The sequence below is a fragment of the Octodon degus genome, unplaced genomic scaffold, assembly GCF_000260255.1.
Source record: "Octodon degus isolate 3935 unplaced genomic scaffold, OctDeg1.0 scaffold00081, whole genome shotgun sequence".
Classification (NCBI taxonomy): domain Eukaryota; kingdom Metazoa; phylum Chordata; class Mammalia; order Rodentia; family Octodontidae; genus Octodon; species Octodon degus.
The window spans coordinates 9,179,402-9,200,664 of record NW_004524657.1 but is presented as its reverse complement, the minus strand read 5'-3'; the positions used below and the strand labels follow the sequence as shown (position 1 = coordinate 9,200,664).

At 40.8% G+C, this 21,263-nt stretch overlaps 1 protein-coding gene across 1 annotated transcript; it reads right to left on the bottom strand.

The window, feature by feature from the left end:
• Positions 1-8,160: 8,160 nt before the first annotated feature.
• On the bottom strand, positions 8,161-20,721 carry Nfkbiz (NFKB inhibitor zeta). Its single transcript, XM_004636630.2, has 12 exons — positions 20,374-20,721; positions 18,314-18,453; positions 17,753-17,783; positions 17,536-17,639; positions 16,560-17,338; positions 15,417-15,522; positions 14,940-15,086; positions 14,687-14,750; positions 14,217-14,386; positions 13,296-13,406; positions 13,000-13,167; positions 8,161-10,336 (listed from the first exon to the last, which is right to left on the bottom strand). Exons 1-12 carry the CDS (start codon positions 20,609-20,611, stop codon positions 10,283-10,285), a joined length of 2,112 nt encoding a protein of 703 aa, XP_004636687.1. The 5' UTR covers positions 20,612-20,721; the 3' UTR covers positions 8,161-10,282.
• Between the last annotated feature and the right edge of the window lie 542 nt (positions 20,722-21,263).

Sequence of the window (21,263 nt, the reverse complement as noted above, 5' to 3'; positions counted from 1 at the left end):
TTTAAAGTCTATATTTAAAGCTTAGATAACAATATATAAATTTATAAACAAATATGTAGATCAAACAAATATCTTTATAAAACCAGAGTGCACTCAAATATATTTCTGGCCAGGTTAAATTATGATGAAACATTTTTTTCCGTCCATATTTTTATTTTGTACTTTTTTCTGCTATGAAGCAGTAACTTATTTCTGTAGACTTTTTATTTTTGTAGTTTGCAACAGATAACCAGAAACAGCACCGGTTGGGGGAGGGTACTCTGAATTCCCTCCTTGTGGCCACAATAGGAGAGCAGCTGCGGATGAAGCTGGGGGACAGGGAAATGTGAGCAGTAAACTTCCTAGAAAGGGTAGGACAGAGAAGGGCCCGTGAGTTGAGCTAGTGAGCTCCGTGAGCTGTTGTTACCCTGCCATCAGCTCAACAGTGAGAGGAGGGGGTAGAGAGAGGGAGAGAAAACTCAGAAGATGAAACAAGAGCAGCGGCTGCAGCACCCATGGCTGAAGCTCCCGTGGGTGCCACAGTGCCCAGGATGAGACAACAGGAATCTCAAAATCATTCCCCGCATTTACCTCGGGACCCATCAACGTTCCGAATCAAGCAGCCCAGGATAGTCAGTTTGCTCTGTACTGTTCTGGCCATAACAAAGGTCCCAGCAGTGTTCCTTCTTAATCCACACAGTAGAAGCCCAAGACTAATGTAATTTGACACAACAATAACCACAATGTAAGAGGGCAACTAAGCTAGGTCTGCGTCCTTTTGCATTTCTAGGTAGACTGTAACAGAAGGGAAAGAAGAACAGAACTGATACCATTGCCTTTGCCCTTGCACAAGTGCAGTTGGGGATGCAGGTGCATTGGGGACAGAGAACAAACAATTCAGACAAGCAAACAAATGGACAACAGCATCCTGGGAAATTTTGGTTTCTCCTTTTTTTTTTTTTTTAACTTTATTACTTTAGACTCTCGGCTGGATTTCAAACCAAAACACATTGTCAACATTCTCACAGATTCCCTGGTGAGGTAACACAGGGTTCTCCCTGTAACAAATTAAAAACAAATGAGGAAAACAAACCTCATGAGGCCTTCAGCCCAAGATGAATCCAGGAATATTTATCTATGAGAAAGTAGACTCAGTGAGAGAAACAAGGTGTCAATAGTATCTCAGGGATACTCATCTGAGATAGATTGACATAACTTTTACATCTGGAAGTTAGGGCATATCAACATTAGCCTCAAGAGAAGAACAAAAGCCAAATCAAATCTTATTTAGGTCAGAGTAAGTTCTGTTAGTTTTTTACATTGCTGCCTTCTGTTCATTTAGCCATTCTGGGGCAGTTAGCTGAAATTAGCTTTGGTGCCAAAAACCACTCAGAAGTGGCTCACAGGCACAGAGGCTGGACAGGCCCTTTCTAAGAGTATCTTGCCCATAGGATCCTGAGGCTCATTGTCTGAAATCCTGGAAATGGTCAAGAGTACATTGCAATGGCAGCAAAGAAGCAGAAGTGGCTTGACTGATAATTACAAACAGCACAACCAACACACAAGGAACAAAGACAAAACAAAACCAAAGACAAATCCAATGCTCCAGCCCACCACCATGGAGGGGAGTGAGTCCAGGGGCTTTATGTTGTGTCTGACTCCTCCTGTGACTCACAAAGAGGCACCCCAACAGAAAAAAAAGTTTCTTACCGGCAAGAGGTTGCAAATGGCTCATGTTGTTCGAAACAACAAAGAATTTGAAAACTTTTGGAGACCTGTATAAGTCCAGGACTAAAGTAAAGAATTTGCCTAGATTACAGTTTTCCAGAAAAAAAAACTGGTCTCTATTTGATCCCAGTTATTGGGATACTGGACAAGCCCCCAAATGTTATGGGCTCTCAACATAGAAACCAGATCTGAGCCCAAATTAAAATTTAAATATGAACGTTTTATTTTTGGGCCCAGGACTGTTTGACCATACTCACACAGGAGAGGACAAATGGCCCAGAGCCTTAAAAGTGTAGAGGTTTTAGAAGACCCAATGCTATTATGGGCTACTGGACTCTTATAGAATATTTTGCTGAGTTTACACACCTATAATATTCAATAACAGAACTTAGAAAAAATGGAGTATACCGATGAATGTTCATTTTGTATCTGTGTATTCAAAGTGGTTAGGATAGATATATAGTTGCATTCTCTTAATGAATAGAATGATTTGTTCTAATGGTGTTTGTAAATAGGATCTCAAGTCCGCATCTTGTACAGCAATTAACCACTAAGAAGAATATATGCAGTGTGTTATTTGTTGAAACTGTACTTCCGATTTGATTTGAAACTGTCTCATTGCTATCTGTTTATCAATGAAATTTTGAAAAAAAAAAGAAAAAGATATAAACAGATAGTAGTGCTGTATAAAACATTTATAGAACAAATGAAGAAAACTGACAAGTTCAAAGTTTGGACAGGATGGTATGTCTGCATTTTGTACTATGAATAACCACTACGAAGACAACAATATGTAATGTATTAATTATTGAAACTGTCCTAATAATCAGTTTTGAAACTGTATCATTGCTATTTGTTTCTCAATAAAATAAATTATAATTAATAAAAAAGAAACTAATACATGAATAAAGGAACAATAAAATTGATTGATTCCATCAAAAAAAAAAGTGTAGAGGTTTTACCAGACCCACATGTGTAAATATCGTATAGCCTCCCTAGTATAAGAAATCAAAGAAGAAATACAAATAGAAAGGTATTACACAACTAAAAGGAAATCGAGAATTTGAGAACTGGATAACACGGAGAGGGTAAGGAGAAAAAATGGGAAACAGGACAGGGACAAAGCCACACATTTGATCCTGAGAACCATCAGCAGGTTTTTGAAACTAGCAGTTAATTGGTAGGATTCTCAACCTGACTGACTATATATGCTGATACCTGTGAACCAAGCAACTGCACTGAAGATAGCGATGTGTAATAGAAGGGTCACACTTGGAATGGTTGTCATTCTGGTCTTCTAAATACATATTTCTAATCATGACATACCAATTATTAGCATACTGTCTCACGAGTAAAAGTTTTTGTTTTTTTTTTAATGGGTAATAAATGAAAAAAAAAGACACAAGAAAAAGAAAAAAGAAGTCACAGGACTGTCCTGTTACAATGCTATATATGGTTAGATTTCTAAGTTTCTGTGTAAAAATATGTGTTTATGCCTATTTTTAAAAATGTTTTTCTTCATATTCTATAAGGACTTAAAGTTCAACACATCAATACTTGATGGAAGACACCTGTTCTACATTATGCTGAAGATGTTTAATATTTAGACAAATAGTTAGGGTAAACCAAACTGCGTATGTTGCAGGATAATAATAAGCTTCTCTTATGGAGGATTAACAACCTAAGTTTGCAGATCAAAAATTGGAGAAAAGGAAAGGCTGCAAGGTCAGCCAACATTTTGGCCCTAGCCTTTCAAGGTCAGTGAAGACTGAGAACATAGGAGAACCTGTACTGTAACATCATGTAACTCAGTTGTGCCCCAAATTTTCTGATCAAGGAGATTATGGACGCACAGAGGAATGTGATCGATGATGTAGAGTGTGCCTAAGGAAAGTCACACGGAGAGAAAACTTTCTCTCAGGCTTTCACAGACAGCACATTGGTCAAGCAATGGCCATGACTCATCCACATGGTTGACACAAAGGATCAACAGAGTGCGGTACAGGGTTATAAGATAAATCCTGAGGGGACTTGACTGACCTTATCAGATACAAAAGTTACATTTCTTGTTATATAGGTCTGGCTTTATCTTGGTCTTTACCATTCAGCAGAAAAGTATAAAAATGAGGTATATAAAGTAAAGCCATATTAATATGCTGCACTGTAAAAGGCTCTAGTCAACAACTTTTGCAGATAACCCACTACTATTATTGTCTGCTGGACTGTGTTGGATTGTTTTGCCAAATGCAAGCACCTATAGTATTTAGAGGCCAATAGAATACCCACCTCTGACAGGACTAAACCAAAAAAGGGGGATACAGGGCTGGTGAGATGGCTCAGTGGTCTAAGGCACCTACTTAGAACAAGCTAAGCCAAGCAAAGCACAGGGAACGTGGTTCAATCCCCCAGCACCACATGCCAGCCAGCCCCGCCCCCTGGTGGGTTGAGCTAGCCACACACAAAATAAATAAATAAATAAATAAAATTTTAAAAAAAAGGGATACAAAGGAAGGACCATTTTGTATTTTGTATATACAGAATAGTTGGGATAGATATACAGCTCCTTTCACTTAATTCAATGAGAAGAAAAAGATGTACTAATAGTGTTTGGACAGGATATCATGCCTGCTTCTTGTACTATGGATAACCACTAAGAAGATAACAATATACAATGTGTTAATTATTGAAACTGTCCTATTATTCAGCTTTGAAAAAAATTAAAGTATAGAGGTTTTAAAGGTAGAAACTGCATCCTGTTTAGCAAACAAATTTGTCATTTAACATAGAACAGTACCTTTAGGGACAGCGTGACCGTTACTCAGCATACATTTTTTCTGGGAGCATTGTTTTCTTGAAACTTTTACTCTATTGATGATTTATCAATGGTACACAAAGCTCCTTATGGTCTTACAAGAAATCAGGGTCACAGAAAGTTAAGCAGAGTAATTTTTTACATTTAGTTAACTCATCACATTACTTTTACATTAATCCTTTACAGAAGCCTCTGAAGTAGCCAGCTGTTACCACGCATGTTCAGATTTGCAGGGTCAAGGTGCCCTGCCCATATAGTGAGTCTGGGCTCAAGGAGAAAGTTAAGTGTTGCCCACCCGCTGCCTCCTTCACTGAAGTTTCTCTCTTCACTCTCCCCTTAGGTTTCAAATCTCACTTCAGATCATTCCTGGGTCCCTGGGACCCATTTCTCTCTTCTTTCTCACATTGCTATATTCCACTGTCTGGACTCCAAATCTCAGAGAGGCTCTCTCTCTGCTGTTCACCATTCCACCATCTTCCTGGAAGTTTCTTTTATTCATTTTTAAGAGAAATGGTTGCATAAGATATCAGAAATCCCCCTTTTCTGGTATTTTAGATTAAATGGTAGACTCCAAAAATGTATTTCTACATCCAGATCTTCAGACCTTGTGAAATTGACCTTATTTGGAAAAAGGATATTTACACATATAATTAATAACCTTGAGATAAGGTGATCCTGGATTATTTAGGTAAGCCTAAATCCAGTGATAAGTGTCCTTATAAGAGTGGCACAGAAGAAAGACACAGGAAGAAAAGATGGAAGCAGAGATTGTAGTTACACTGTCATGATCCCAGGAACACCTGAAATCACCAGAAGCTGGAATAGACAAAAGAGATCTCCCTCAGAGCCTTTTGAAGGAGTGTGGTCTTGCTAATGCCCTAATTTTGGAATTATGGCTTCAGGATCTGTAAGAGAATGAATTTCTCTTGTTTAAGATACCAAGTTTGTGGTTATTTATTTCCCAGTCTCAGCAGATTAATAGGCCCAGGGGACTTAAAAACCAGAATGATCTTAGAAGTGTCTTTTGAAAGTATAAAAAGAGTAGATGAGAAGAATATATACAGTGTAATATTTGTTGAAACTGTACTTCTGATTTGATTTGAAACTGTCTCATTGCTATCTGTTTATCAATAAAACTTTGAAAAAAAAAAGAGTAGATGGGTCATGATTTCACTTTCAAATCTCGTGTCTGTACCCCAGGATCCAGTGTGCCTAATACACTGTCAGTGTCTATCAGTTGCTACACTGTCCTCTGGGGCATTCCAGCAACCCATTCTGTCATGACCAAAACACTGCCCAGCTACAGCTACTCCTTGAGGTCTACATTCTGAATTGATTTTGATTGAACTGTGCACTAGAATAATTTATATGTATACCACCTAGAAAACCTGAAAACCCTGGAAATTCTGAGTCAAGAAATTTGGGGAGTCGTCCAGAAGGCCTAAGATCTTTCTCAACCTAATATTTATTAGAATACTACCAGAGGTGAAACACTAAGATAAAATGTATTAACAATCCTGAATTCTAATCAAGCTACCGTGGTCACCTCTTCCTACAAAATGCCATGCCTTGGTTCTTGTGTCTTTTTCTCTTTTGCTCCTCAATCAAGTCTTCTGAAGCTCTAGATCAACTTTCCTACCTTAAGTCCTTGCTAGGCAGATATTTCTACACATCCCCTTCTGAAACTCCATATTTTTTTTCCTCTTTAAGTTACTAAACGTAATGCTCAAATAAAATGTGTCTAGCATATAAGCATTCAAGACTAAAGAAATCTTGTCTTTGTCTAACATTATATATCACACATCTTTATGTGCATACACACACACATACACACACACACACACACACACACACAAATTGCTAGACACTGGTTCAATGGAGAAATTATGGGAGAGTCTGGGATGAAGAAACTCTGTACAAGCTCAGTTGGGAAAAGATCGATATATAGCCATGTTCAATGAGGCACATCATTTCTACTGTTGTATTTTACATCAGGTTATATTTTACAAAGCAAATTAAGATTTCATTTAACATTAAAGAATTTTACTAGATTGCACAGAAATTGAGCTAATGGAAATTCTTAGCCTAGAAGTCATAGTCTTCTAGGGACTGTGAAGCCCTGATTTTGTATATATTTGCATATACACTAATGAAGTGTGATCACAACATACAGTAAATGTGAAAATTTCTTTATTACAAAAGAAGACAAATTGTTAGTATTCTTCCTTCAAAAAATACTTCCCTTGGCTTTGGAGTACACTTTTTTCATCATTCTTGCCATTTTCTGAAGAAATCAGGAGATCTTCTTTTATGTCTTTACAAGATGTGACCAAATAGTCAGTGAATGCTGAATTTCCCATCCAGCAGAAAAAGACAGATTTGTAAAACTAATGGTGTCTTTCTTCACCTTATTCACCAGATCTGGCATTTTTAGACTTCCAGCTCTTCATCAAAGTCAAAAATAACCAAAAGAGGTAAATGTTTTGAATTGATTCAGGATATTGAGACAGCCACAAGAGTGCAACTAAAGCACTCAAGAAAGAGGACTCCAGAACCACTTCAGAAAGTGGCAAGAATGTTGTGCTGTTTAAAAAAGAAGAAGGTTGCATCGTTAGAAGCAATGAGTTCTTTTGAAGGGAGCTAACTGTAATGTTCTTGGCAACTGGGCTTACAGGGTTGAACTGCTAAATACGTGGACCTCTGGCTGTGTTAGAAAAGAGCACATCCACAGTGCTGTGAAGTCATGGTAACCCATAACCGCAGCTGAGGCAGCCAAGGTCCTGCTACACCCCTCATTCCAGAGCAATAAAGCCGCCAGCCTTACACATAAGACAGTACTCTTACTTGGAAAATTTGCTGCTTTGAGAAGTCTTTGAACTGACTCCCAAATCCCTGCTCAGTTTCCATGCTTGCCTCATTATCTCCTTTGTTTGAAAACCAAATACATACAGGCCACATGGAGAAGTTCTTGGTCTCAGCCCCCAAGAAATCTCAAATTGTTGGGGGTTTTGACCTTCCTGGAGCCCTAATCTTTCATTTAAGCTGTTCACCAGCCACTCTTTAGATTGAGGTCAGGCATGGGGGCCAGGGAGATGGCTCAGTGGAATAAGCGCTTTCCTGGAAAGTGCAAGGGGCCAAATTCAATCCCCAGTTCTGTCAAAAAAAAAAAAAAAATGAACAGATTGAGGTCAGGCCAAGACTCTGACATAATGTAGTATACTGTAGTAAACAGTAATCTCTTACTGTAGTAAACAGATAAAATATTATAGATTTACTTAAAACTTCTTACTTTAATATGCAAAACAAACTACACAAAATGTTCATTTAATTCAGTTTACAAATACACAAAATAGAAGTTGGCTCACATTTATATTACATATGCATTAAGGCAAGGCACAATATAGGAAAAATATAAACGTTCTGATTTTGAGGGCCAGCCTGATAGCTCAACAGGCCTGCTATCTCAGACTAAAGCACCTGCTTAGGCAGAGAGCAGCAACTAGGGTTCAATCCCTAGCATGCCGTGCCAGCCCCACCCCTGGGGCATGCCGAGATGGCGAATTAGACTGGGCATAGTGGTGAGCACCTATAATCCCAGCATTTGGGAGGCTGAAAAACAGGAAGATCCCTACAAGTCTGATCTGTGTAGTGAGACCCTGCACACCCTGTACTAAATAATTAAAAAAAAAAAAAAAATCTAATTTTATCATGCCTTGTATGATGAAAAGTATAGTATATGCTTACACAGCAATGCTTTGGCATGCAAACGTGACTCTCCTCAAGGTTCTGGTTGAAAACCATGTTAGAAGAAAACCCAATCAAATTCATGAGTAGGGTCAATGTTGACCTTATGGGAAACATGGACTTCAGTTCTTGTCCAGTTCAGTTTACAACGAGAATCATGGAAAGAACACTGTGAACCAGAGTACCACGTGGATGTTTTCTAAAGAAACAATTCATTACTTCCATCAGATTCTCAACAGCAGTTTTAAGTTACTAACTAGGCTCTCTGTGTAGTAAGTATGATGATTGATGCTAAAATATGGACGTTTGTTCATACGGGTCAAAATGGTATGCATAGCCAAGAACCCCATTTACCACTGCTTCCAGATTTTATCTTGCAGGACAATACTGGTAATCTCCAAATTGTTTTTCTGGTGGTCACTACTCCCACTTAACAGGTTTTTAGTAGATATACTGGTCAATAGTATACATTAAATTTCCTATTTTCTGAACTTAGCAAATCTCTAATGACTCAGCAAGTAGTTTTGAAGTTAAATTTTATATACCTTCTGAAAGCATATTCTCAAAAAAAAATTAAAATATATTAAGTACAAACTCCCCAGGATAAATCTATTCATTGTGCATGGTATACATATAATGACAAAAAAAAAAAACAAAACATATTAAGTAATTTTAAAGTATTTATATTTGCCATTAGCAGTAATTTTCCTATAGAAAAAAAAAAAATACGGCACATAAAAAATGCCTACCCTTAAGGCAAATTAGTGTGCTAATGTTTATGTAAAACTAACCATGCCTTCTTCACTGTGACTGGTCTGTATCTTTCATATCTCTACATACCAAATGACTATATCAAACTCCTGTCCACAAGACATACTGCGTTGTGTTGAACAATGAGATTAATCCAAAGGGTATCTCTTTTTATCGTTTTTAAAAGTACTTAGGTACAAAGGTAGTAAGTCACAAGACTGTCATTTTTAAAAAGATTTTTAATTAATCATTTATCACAAACAATTAGTGTGTAATCAAAGCCAAATACAATCCTTGAGCATACCAACAAGGTAAGCAAATAAAGTTAATAGAATTAGCCTTTTAAAAATAAAACATTTTTAAATAACATAAACAGAATGAGATATTATCATTAACAACAGCAAATAGGAAGATCGGCTTCAATATAAAGATAAACAAAATTTCAAAAGAACTTACAATTTCTAGAAGGTAAGTTAAGTCATAAGAGGTTTCTCTATAAAAGCATAAAATAATCTACAAGTAACATGTCTCATTTCAATTCATGAAAAGCAGCATATTTACATTCAAATGCACTGGTAGTTCCCGCTCCCCACTTGCCTTAGTTGAGTGATTACATAATAGCTCCTTTAAATGTATTAGTTTTAAAAAGTTGTAACAACTCACTCGTTCTTTTATATTAATTGCTTTACATATTTCAAATGTCCTTGTCACTAACCAAATATGTACAATATTTTTAAAAACAAAAATAGCAATCTATACAGTTTGTGAAGGTCAAATCCTAACCATAGACGCCTCTCATCCAGTTCAATAACTACAAATTTTGTCAATGCCAGTAACTGCTGGGTACTGTATCAAGCCAAAAGAAGCCTAAATCCTATATCCAAAGTAGTTTTGTTCCCTTTCAAATGCTTTCAGAAACATTCACAATTCTGCTTTGCAACTGGCAACAGCTCCACGAGCAGTGTCTTAGGCCAGGAATCAGTCTTTTCCTACCCAAACACTACTGTAATTTAAGGATTTTACCTAGCATTAAATTTAACTGCCTAGGTCCCAAATACCTGGGTATGAAACATGCAAATCTGTCAAAAGAAATCAGACACCTTCTTTCTTTTCTTTTAATGTAACCCACTATATAATAGTGAACTAAATATGTTTGTTTCATGGAAACAACTTACATTTGCCAGTACAAGGCAAATGGTCTATGTACAGATACATGAGGACTGCCTAACTGACAGTGAGTGTTGCCGACCAGGCTCCAAACCACTGGAGCTAATATGGTGCTGTTCTCTGCTGAATGGACTTTCCCTTCAGGATGCGTCGGATCTGGAAGAGAAAGAAAGAAGACCTGTAAGATTGTTCGAATGATCGCTGGTTACTAGGAACTGAACCTAGAGCCTGGAACCTTCACACTGAGCTGCATCCCCAGCCCTTTTTCTTCTTTTTCTAAGTTTTAACACAGGTTCTTCCTAATTACTAAGCTGCCCAAGCAAGGCTTGAAATCAGTATCATCCTGCCTCACCCTGCCAGACTGGCAGGATGTCAGGCAAATGCCGTAGTGCCAAGTTTGTGCAGTTTATTTCTTTTTTTTTCTTTTTTTCATCTTCTAAAATATTTAATGATGTGATTTTTCCATATTATTTTTTTTTCCATGTGCAGTTTATTTCTGATGGTCAAAGTGACACATTTTCTTCTGAATTTCATTCCTTTCCAATATACAGTGGTGTGTCAGTTCACAAACTTAGTTTGTTCCCATGATATAAAATATGGCCACATTTGTGTACATGTTTATGCATGTTTGTCATTTGATAGTTTGTAAACAAAAACAAAATTTTGCCGGATGCTTCTGTAAACATGTGAAAAATATGCATATTTGTCAAGATTTAAATGACTCAAAAGTACAACTCCATTTAAAGTTAATTTCAAGGGCCAGCCAGATAGCTCTGCTTAGGCAGATGCAGAGACCAGGTTCAATCCCCGGCATACCACGAGAGCTCTGCCCACGGGGCACTCTTGAGACAGCGGTTGAGACTGTGCATGGTGGCACGTGCCTATAATCCCAGCTTTTGGGAGGCTGAAAACAGGAGGATCACTACAAGTCCGATCTGTGTAGTAAGATCCTGTAGTCCCTGTGCTAAAATACATTAAAAAAGAAAAAAAAAAAAAAAAAAAAATGGGGGCGAGCCAAATAGCTCAGCAGATTAAACCTCCTGCAAGCAGGCATAGGGGCTAGAGGCTTGATCCCTGGGCCAACCATGCCGGTCCCACCCCTGGGGTGCACTGCGACAAGGCAAATGAGACTGGGAGTGGTGGTGTGCACCTGCAATCCCAGCTCTTGGGAGGCTGTAAACAGATGGATCACTACGAGTCCAATCCAGTAGTGAGACCCTGAACACCCTATAGACCTTTCCCTAAAATAAAAAAAATAAAAATTTAAATAAAGTTAATTTCAGGTTTCCAATAATGATCCTTGAGTGAAAGACACTTCTAATAAAAATCATCTGATTTGGAAATCTCCAACATTTTGAAAAAAAAGGTCTATATTCCTTTCCTAATCATGTCACTCATAAGAACATTTATATAAGCAAGCAACAATGGCATACTGATTTTAGGGCCCAGTCTGACAATTTTATTCTCTTTATCTCAGCCTACAACAGACCAAAACCAATAATTTAGAAAAAGAAGACCAGGGTTAAGGATACAACTGATGGCTATTAAAATACACATCCAGTAAGTGCAGGCTGATGATAAAAGCAAGGGAAGAGTCTCTCCCACACCAACACCCACAGAGCAAAGACGGGAGAAATATAAAGATGTTTACTGAAGAGCGTAACGGGCCTCCCCACCTCCATCATCCTTGGGAGCCCTGTTTTATTGCTGCACGCCACAAACAGAAAAGCAGAAGCAAACAGTGCGCTTAGGACTCTGCCATCTATTAGTTAAAGAAGACTTCTGTCCTTGGAACCTATCAATTTTCTGACAATTTCCTACAAACAATTAAGTGGTAAACCATCAAAATTTAAGTTATAAAGAGCTTTACCAATAGGAACTGCTATAACATTATGGTCATAATGATAGCTAGGAATCAAACAAAAAGCTAAAACTGCATTCCATGTATTTTATTTGTTAATAATGTAATGACCAAAACTCACAGACATTCTGATTTCCTCCCACCCCAGAAAAAGATTTTCACCAAAAATATTTTAATTTCTTAAAGCTTAAATTCTTATTATGGAGAACGTTCACATGAAGCTATTCAATCCTCAGTGATAACACATAACTAAATTTGATTGGTAAAGCATAATTTTGCTAAAGATATAAAACACTTCTAACCAGACATGGTGGCACATGCCTGTAAATGAAGCACTCAGGAGGCTGAGGCAGGAGGATCGCCATGAGGCCAACCTGAGCTACATAACGAAACCCTATCTCAAAACACAACAACAAAAACCACTCCCAGGTTCCAAATTACATCCACAGCCTTTGTATTTCTTGTGCTGTACCACTTCGTACAGTACACAGAATTAATTTTAACAGCTGATGTTCACTCAACATTTACTATATACCTAGGAATTTTCTGCTATCTCTAGATATCAATTTGCCTGATACCTACAAGGTCTGAAGCCTCACAACTTAGAAACCAACATTCTCTTTTTTTTTTTTTTAACATTCTCTTTTCATGGTATCTGAAGGAACTTATTACCTTCTCTTTCACCACCACTCAAACCTTGAACTATCCTGATACAACTTTCATCTGAACCCCAAGTTTGCCCCACAAAGAGGAAAAAAAATAAAAAACCTGAATAAAGCCCTAAAGTTTTTACTCTTCCCTTGCAAACAAAGTAACTCCAAAATGCTACCATGGGCACTGTGAACCACACTGACAGTGCCCACCTGCAGAGGACCAGCTGGTCTTCACCCCATGGAGCTCCCACTCTGCCTCAGACCACAGTGCCTGAGCTCTCTCCTCTCCACGCTGGCACCCTCACCTGCTCTCCCACAGGGCCATCGGGAACCAAATGCACAGGCTGCTCATTCTCCAAGTTCCGGGTGCTTGGGTCTGCGCCCTTCCTCATCAACAGGCGGACGGCATCCAGCTGTGTAACCCGGTATTGCAGGCTGGCAGCAACATGGAGGGCAGTGTTTCCATTGTAAGCCTGAAGACAAAAAAATTAAATAATACATGGGGGGGGGGGGGGGGGACTTTCATAAAAGGAACCCAAGCTTGAAGAAGGTATAAAGGAGGCCATTCCAGTCTGGCCTTATTAAAACTTTCTAAAAGTACCTTTGCATTCACAAAAGACAGGCAACTGGGCAACTCCAGAAAAAGGCGGATGAGCTCCAGATTTGCTTCTTCAGCTGCCAAATGCAAGGCTGTGCGGCCACTTTTTCGATCCTTGGCAAATGCAAGAAAGGATACAAAATGACAATTCAGAGTCCATGGCTTAGCATACACTTTGCACCCTGTTCCTCCAATGTCAAAATCAGCTTTAACTTATTTGAATGATTCTTTCTCCATGATGCCCTCCTGCTGCCCACACTAAATGGAATCTCATTCCTCCTCAATTCCCTACTAATTTGCCTACTTGGCTTTTATCACAGGCTACTCTTATATACATGGTGGCCATAAAACATAAAGACATAAAAATTACACTCTCTTGCTGAATATGCTATCAGTAAGCCATCTCTTAGGACTGTTTTCAGCATTGGTGGCCACTGTGCAGAGCTGTAATAAACTATAAGCTCTCAGTCTATTAGAGCCATAGGGAACTCCCCAAAGGCCCAAATGGTTTCTGATGTAGGCACCCCCACACACAACATAGTGCTCTGGCGCACTGGATATACTCAGTAAGTCCCAAAATTAAAAAGAATAAAATATTCTCCAGTTTAAGTAACACAGTAAGTCCAAGTGTTACAGTGAAGAGGTTTCCTAACAACACCTTATGAAAATCAAAGCCAATTTTGAACATTTTCTTTTCCTTTCAAAGACTAATTTATTCACAGCTAAATCATCACTTAGGGTAATAATTTCTAAATTACAAGCAAATCAAGAAAGCATATTAAAGGTTCTTTTAAAATTTATACTTAGCTACTCATACACTGCTACTTATCTGTCCAATTAAAAAGAAAAAATATTTTATCTGTACTTAAGAGTAAGGTCTTTCACTATAACTCCTCCCACCTCTAACCTCTCCTGTGAATTTACCTTTGCTTCAACTGATGCGCCCATTTGAATCAGACACTTGATGGTGTCCACCAGACTTTTATTCTTCAGTAGAAGCTCCTGAACTTCAGGTGAATGAGGCTGTTGGTTTCTCTGCAGTTCGTGTACCACAGCATTGTGGGCCATTACTGCGCAGTGCAGGGGTGTCAAGCCTGGAGAACAGATAATGAGGGAATGGTCAGTCATCCCTTCAGTTCTTCTGCTCATTCTGCAAGAACAAATCTTGAGGACGATGGCCCCTCACTTTACCTATAAATGCTCCACAAAAACAGTGAAGCTTTCTGAATATGCCTTCTGTTAGGGTTCAGGGCAATTTTTACACGTGGAACATCACAATTTTAATTCCCTCCACCAATATCTCCCTTCCTTTTTAATATCCCACTTAATGCTCTAAGATCATATAGGCCTTATTTTCCACATGGTATTTATTCAATTAAACTACAGTTACTTGCCATCATAGTTAGTTGCCTCAAGATCCACAAGTTGATTGCTCCTCACTGCTCCCTTCTGAATCGCCTGTACAATGTTAAAACAGATTACCATCAGTTAAAGCCAAGGTACGCAGATACTTATCTCCTTGTATCCCAAAAAATAAATACAGCAACTCAAAACAGATTCTTACAACATGTATGGCAAGATATATGAAATAACCAAGCCCTGTGTCTTGGGACCTGGATATGGGAAGCCTGGTTCGCTGTCTCTTACCTGAAGCACCTGGGAGTGGCCCTTCTCAGCACAGACATGCAGGGGTGTCCGTCCCCAGTAGTCTGTGGTGTTCACTTGGGCCCCAAGGTTCACCAGATCCTGTACGATCAGATGCTGATTGGCAGCCACTGCCACCTGAAAGGCACTCTGTGGACATTCAAAGAAATAAGTCTTAAACACATAACATTACCAGGACAAAGAATATGAAACTAAACTCCCTAGAGAAAACAAATCCTATTAATAAGCAATCCAATACTATAAAACAAGGGAACTATAATAAGCATAGGGAGTGGCTTAATTATACATGGTCTTTGGTCAAATAACTACAAAGTTAACGTTAAGAACTTCAAGGTTGATGGTGGCAAAACATCAATATCTCAAAGTTAATATTAACTAAGTCTCAGCACCGACACACATGTGTACTACACTGGGCATCCTTCACTTCCTGTAGCTGCATCTGTGCCATTTCCGACTCACCTGCCCATTGTGCTCTTTAATATCCAGCATGTGAAGTGCATTCATCTTTCTTGCAAGAACATAGGAAAGCGCTCTTCTGCCTTGGGCAACAGCAATATGGAGAAACCTGGGGACAAGGAAAACAAAAGAGGTAAATTGCTTAGGTCCACAAAGTTTACCTTTAAAGAAGTTCTTCTGCAGCCCTATTTTTTTTTTTTTTTTTTTTTTTTTGCAGTGCCAGGGATTGAACTCAGGACCCTGTGCTTGCCAGGCAAGTACTTGTTCTACTGAGCTATCTCCCTGACCCCCTATTTTAATATATACTGGTGCACTCAAATGAAACTACAGAGCTAATATGTCTTTTCTGCTAGCCTGATAATATACCTGAACTGAAGGAGTTAGGCTAACAGAAATAAGAAGAGAAAGAAAAACGCTAAACACCATGCTGTTCACTTATTTTTTAATACTCTTAAAAATTCTACCAGGGAGGTATTATTTACACATAAAGAAAATAGAGGCATAGAGATTTCTGACAATTTGCTCAAGGTCATAAAAGCAGGAAAACAGATTAGGATTCAGTCTACAAATCAAACTACAGGCCAGAGAGGTACTTCAGTGGGATAAGCGCCTGCCTCACAGGAGCAAGGTCCTGAGTTCAATCCCTTGTACCAACAAAAACAAAAAACAAAAAATCAAATCACAGTTTAAGTTTAATCAGGATCTGTTTCTGCTCTAACAACACAATCTTCTGGGCTGGTGAGATGGTTCAGTGGTCTAAAGCTCCTACTTAGAACAAGCTTAGCAAAGCACAGGGACCTCAGTTCAATCCCCCAGCACCACATGCCAGCCAGCCCCGCCCCTTGGTGGGCTGAACTGGCCACACACACACACACATAAATAAAATTTACCCAAAAAAAAGACCCAATCTTCTAAAAATAACTTTTCAAAAACAGGTTTTTCTATAACTTAAAACAACTTTTTTTTTTAAACAAAAAATAAAAGACCTCTCCTTGAAATATTAACTAGCATTGAGTATCTATCTAAACCAGTGAGATTGTTCAGCTCAACACTAGGATATGACTTGGTAGATCCTAGAAGCTTCTGCACCCACTAGGCTCAACATGTGCATCTGACCACATTAGCACCACATAAATGGGTACTCACGTGTCACCATCTGCATCCTTTGAAAGAAACTGGTCTTGGGAAATATTTGCCAGCTTGCTTTCTTCTTGTTCTACTTGCCACTGAAAAAATGACTTTCCTAACTGAGTGGTGCTCACTGGATTTTGGATGACGTTCGGGAAAGGCAGTGCTGTATTTACAGAGGTGGAGCCCGTGCTGGGTCCCCCCATGGTCTCACAGGCACTGTCTGGCATCAAGCTGAAGTTCTGCAGGTGAGCATCGTGCTGTTGCTGCACAACGGAGGAGGAGTGAGCAGGAGCAGCAATGTTCTCCGATTCCCCATGACCACTGAGGAGAGATGTGAAACTCTGGTTTGGGCAGAACTGAGGTTCCTGACTAGCAAAGCGATTAGGCTCATAGTTGGGGGACTGGGAAGTTCTAAAATAAGGACTGTATTCCAGAGATGGGTTGTGCATGTACTGCTGCTGCTGCTGCTGCTCTATGCTCTGGCTCTGTGGAGAATACTGGTACGTGGAAGTGTGGTCCATCACTTGTGGAGAGCCGCTGAACTGGAACGCTTGATACTTGTGAGATGAAGAAAAGACCTGTGCTCCAGGGAAGTCTTGACACTGCTCTCGAGGGGAGCCCTGAGGCACCACAGAGCTCATCCAGCTAACCTGGACCGTATTCAGGGAAACTGAGCTACATTCATTCTTAATGTTTATAATATTCTGAAGCAGATCACCACTGCTGTCTGGTTTAGAATCACTGTGATGAACATCTTCCATGCTCTCGCCAGGTGTTGGTGTTTGAGGTGGTGTCTGGAAAGAAAGACAACGCAATCTGCATATTGACTTACTTCTTAAATTATTCCAGGGGCTGCAGGTGTACAGTCAGTGGTACAGTACATACATTACTGGTTCAACCCCAAGCGCCAAAATACAAATAAATTTTTAAATAATAAAATTACTCCAGAAATATCTGAAGGGTATTCAGAAGAAAACAGTGAGATACTTACCAAAAACTGGGTATGTAATGGGGCTGGTCTTTTGCAAGCTGGTCCATCAGACGGAAAATCAAATCCTTTCCTTTTCCCAGTATATGACACTGTGTTCTTCAGTTCTGTACCCAAGAAAGGGATATGAAATCTATAATCATTTTACTATACAAATTGTATCCATAATACTAAATTATTTTAAAGTGCCAATTAAATTTTGAATAGAAGTAACCCTTACCTGTGAACTGTTCAGGGTTCACACTTTGTGTCTATAAGAAAAAAATTTTCAATTTAGTGCACATAAAATGGTTTTCTTTTTACAGTACATCAATAAAGACTCCTATCACCCCTTCAGCACACCCAAAATCTCTGCTTTAGCTCTTCTACCCATATCTGTTTTCTATCCCAGTACCTTTTAGCACTCCCATTTTTACTTCCACTTCCATTCAACTAGGTCAAGATGAAATTTATAAGACCATTTCATCGTTCCCTTTCAAGTTAAAATGTTCCATATTCCATATTAATTGAACCCTGTTTATTTCCTTACCCCTAAATTGCTTTCCATTACTCCTTTATATATATATACAGATAGATAGATAGATTTCCCCCCCCCCGCCCCCCACACACCTTCCAGGTCCCTGGCACTGGGCTACTTGACAAGAACACAGCAAGCAGCACAACAGTCTCTCCTATGTACTTTGTCTTCTATGAAGAACTGCAAGAAACTTACTGGACCTGACAGGCTCATCTCCTCCCAAACCCAACTTGAAATTTAAAACAGAAACAAAATAGGTACCACCTTAAAATCATCCACAGTTTGGCCAGAAACCTTCTGTTTATGGCTTCGGATGTGCAGCAGGAGTTCTTTCACTGAGTTCTTCACACGAACACCTTGGAAGGGTCCTCTCTGTTGCCTGCCAACCCCCATATGGGGTTCAACTGTTCAAAAGAAAACAAAGCATATGCTCATTACACCTCTTCAGGACACAATTCATCACTCCCAAAGTACAACCACCTAAGGTTTAAAGAACCCAAGCAACAGGGTGCACAGCAGTGCCCCCTTATGCTCGCTCCTTAACAGACTGTCTTAGTATCTGGCTCTACTGGACTGTGGCTGCCTAACCGCTCTCCCCATCAGGCTTCCTCAAGAAATTAAAGCTCAAAGATTCCCCAAGTCAACAGATAAGCCCAAATGAACTCTCTGGATCTCTCATACTACCCACCCCATAAACACCAGATCAAAGATTTTGCCAGTCAGAATCTTAAATATTTATTAATTATTCATCTTATTTATAATTATTCTTCACTTTGAAAAAAAGGAGCAGGGTAAATGTGATACATTTTAAGCTTTGTAAACCAAAGGCTCTATGTTCACAAAGAAAATTTAAAGTCTATTAATCCCACTCATCTAAGTAAAAGCACAAAACTTCCTCCAACGATCTCAATGTACCAAAGCCTAACCATTAATAATATCTTACATTTATGTTCAGTATTTTTCAAGTAAACTGTGCCAAGAAAGCTTCTCAAAGTCACTGAGCTTAAACACATTTCCACATGCATACACAGGATTTTAAACACTCATCCACTGTTTTTAGAATTGCTTCTAAGGGCCTTCTAAATAAAAACGGAAATACATCTGCTTCGCATTTAAACTTAAGGTACCAAAATTTACTCCATAATACACTATTTCACTTCTGACTATGACCACGTCACAGCCTCCTGGGCTATGCTTGGACACAGAGATTCAAAAAACATTAAGCAATGAGTAATCTGGCCACTCTATCCAAAGTGGCAAAAATTCGGATGAGGCAAGAAACAGTGCATAATTTGAACATATATATCAGAAATACATGAGACGTGGTGGAATGAAATGATTAGTTGGTCTTAGATTTAAGTTTAGAGATTTGAACAGACACCAGTGCTCTGGAATGAGGGCAGTTAAAAATAAGACACAGGGAGGAAAAAACGCGGTTTCAGGAATTCCCCGAGTCTGTGTAGTGAACCAAGAACTAGCAAAATAGTTTCAGCCGGATGAAACTACTTCAGCCCCTAAAAGGCCTCAGAAAAAATCTTTAATTTACGTACACATACTTTCCATATGTGCTGCATTCTTAAAATAATGTAGTTATATTACTTTTTAGATAATTCTGAATTTAAAATGTTTAAAAATAACTTTTTAAACAAAAGAAAAAACAGAAGTGGTTAGCTGCGGGGAACATCGGACGAGACGATCTTCATGCCAACGAGACTCGCCAACACTTGAGATTATCTAGGCGAGAAGTCTACCCACGGCCGCATCCTGTTTCCGCCATAATTATGCAACTCGGTTCATTAAGAAAAGAAACGAACCAACTCACAACCGAAGAAAGAAACCATTAATCCTCTCTTTGCCAGAAACAGTGTAACCATGCGAAAGCACACAGTAAAACAAGACCGGTTAATTATGTGAGCACACCGGAAAAACTTTACAGCATCACAAACGAAAAGCAGCACTAGCGCTGTTTCTCGGCCCAGCTTCTTTTCCAACTTGCTAAGGGCGGTTTCTTTCTTAAAGTCCTTCTACTTAAATGTTTCATAAACGCTTCAGAAGAAATAAATCCAGCGGGGACCTGCCCCTTAGCTCAGTTCTTTACGTGGCTGCTTCGACCAAGCAGTCAGGCTCAGGTTGCTGTGGTTCGATCCCCACAACTCCAGCCAGCCAAACCTGCCCTGCAGGCATCCGGAGCCGCAGGAAGGGCGCTGCGCCCCGCGAGCTCGGGAAGGCCGGGCCGGCGCGGGGAGTCGGGAGCAGCGCGGAAAGGCGCTCCACCCCACTCGGCGGCGCGGCCCGGCTCGGGCTACCCTGGGGGGCTCGGGTACCTTGGGGGCGCTCGGCGCGGGCGCCGCCTCGGGGCCGGGACTCCACGGCCCCGCCGGAGGACGCGGAGGAGAAGTCGGAGGAGTCGGAGCCGGGCGAGCCCGGGGCGGCGGCGGCGGGCGGCGAAGCGCCGTAGAAGTAGGAGAGGTGGAGCGGGCTGGTCATGAGGCCGCAGTCGCCCGCCGCGTCCAGCAGCCCCGCTCCGCCGCGGCTGTCGTCCAGCAGCCGGTCCACAATCATGCTCCCGGGTCGGCGCCCTGCCCGGGCCTGCGTCGCCGGCTGCGGCTGCGGCTGCGGCTGCGGCGGGAACCGTGAGGACCGTGGGGACCGTGGGAGGCGAGGACAGCGCTGGGCAGCTAAGGTTCGGGCGCGCCCCGGGGCCGCCCGGCTATTTAGCGCGTGGCCGCGCCCCGAGCCGCCCCCACGTCCCGCCCGGCCATTGGCGGCGCCCGGCCGCCCTCGGCCCCGCCCCCGGACGCAGCCGGCTTCCCGTAAAATGTCCGGGATGAGGCAACGCGCCCGCGCCCCGCCCGCCCGCCGGGTCGTGTTCCAGCCTTCGCCTGGAAACCCCGGTGAGCCGAGCGCGCCCGGCCCCGCCCAGAACGCGCCGCGAGACCCGTCGCCCGAGAAGACGCTGGCTGTGGTCGTGCACGCGCGGGGGTGCGGAGGGGGGTGGGGTCCCCCCACCCCTGGGTACGCAGCTGTGCGAGCTCCCCTGCCCGACCCTGGCGTCACCTGCGCCCCAGCACCTTCTAGGAGGGAAAACTGAGCTTTTGCCTGCGTTCTTTTAGGAAAGGTGCTATGGGCCGGGGAGATGGCTCAGTAGAATAAAGCGCTTGCCTGGCAAGTGAGGGGTCCTGAGTTCAGTCCCTGGTACCCCAAAGAAAAGGAA

Bases quoted from the DNA above. Each gene is read 5' to 3' on its own strand.
- Nfkbiz (XM_004636630.2), bottom strand. From the start codon at position 20,611: ATGATTGTGGACCGGCTGCTGGACGACAGCCGCGGCGGAGCGGGGCTG. The intron at 13,407-14,216 runs GTAAATTCACAG...GCATTTGCCAAG, and splicing joins GCGCATCAGTTGAAGCAAAG to GATCGAAAAAGTGGCCGCAC. The intron at 13,168-13,295 runs GTACTTTTAGAA...TTTTGTCTTCAG, and splicing joins TGTCTTTTGTGAATGCAAAG to GCTTACAATGGAAACACTGC.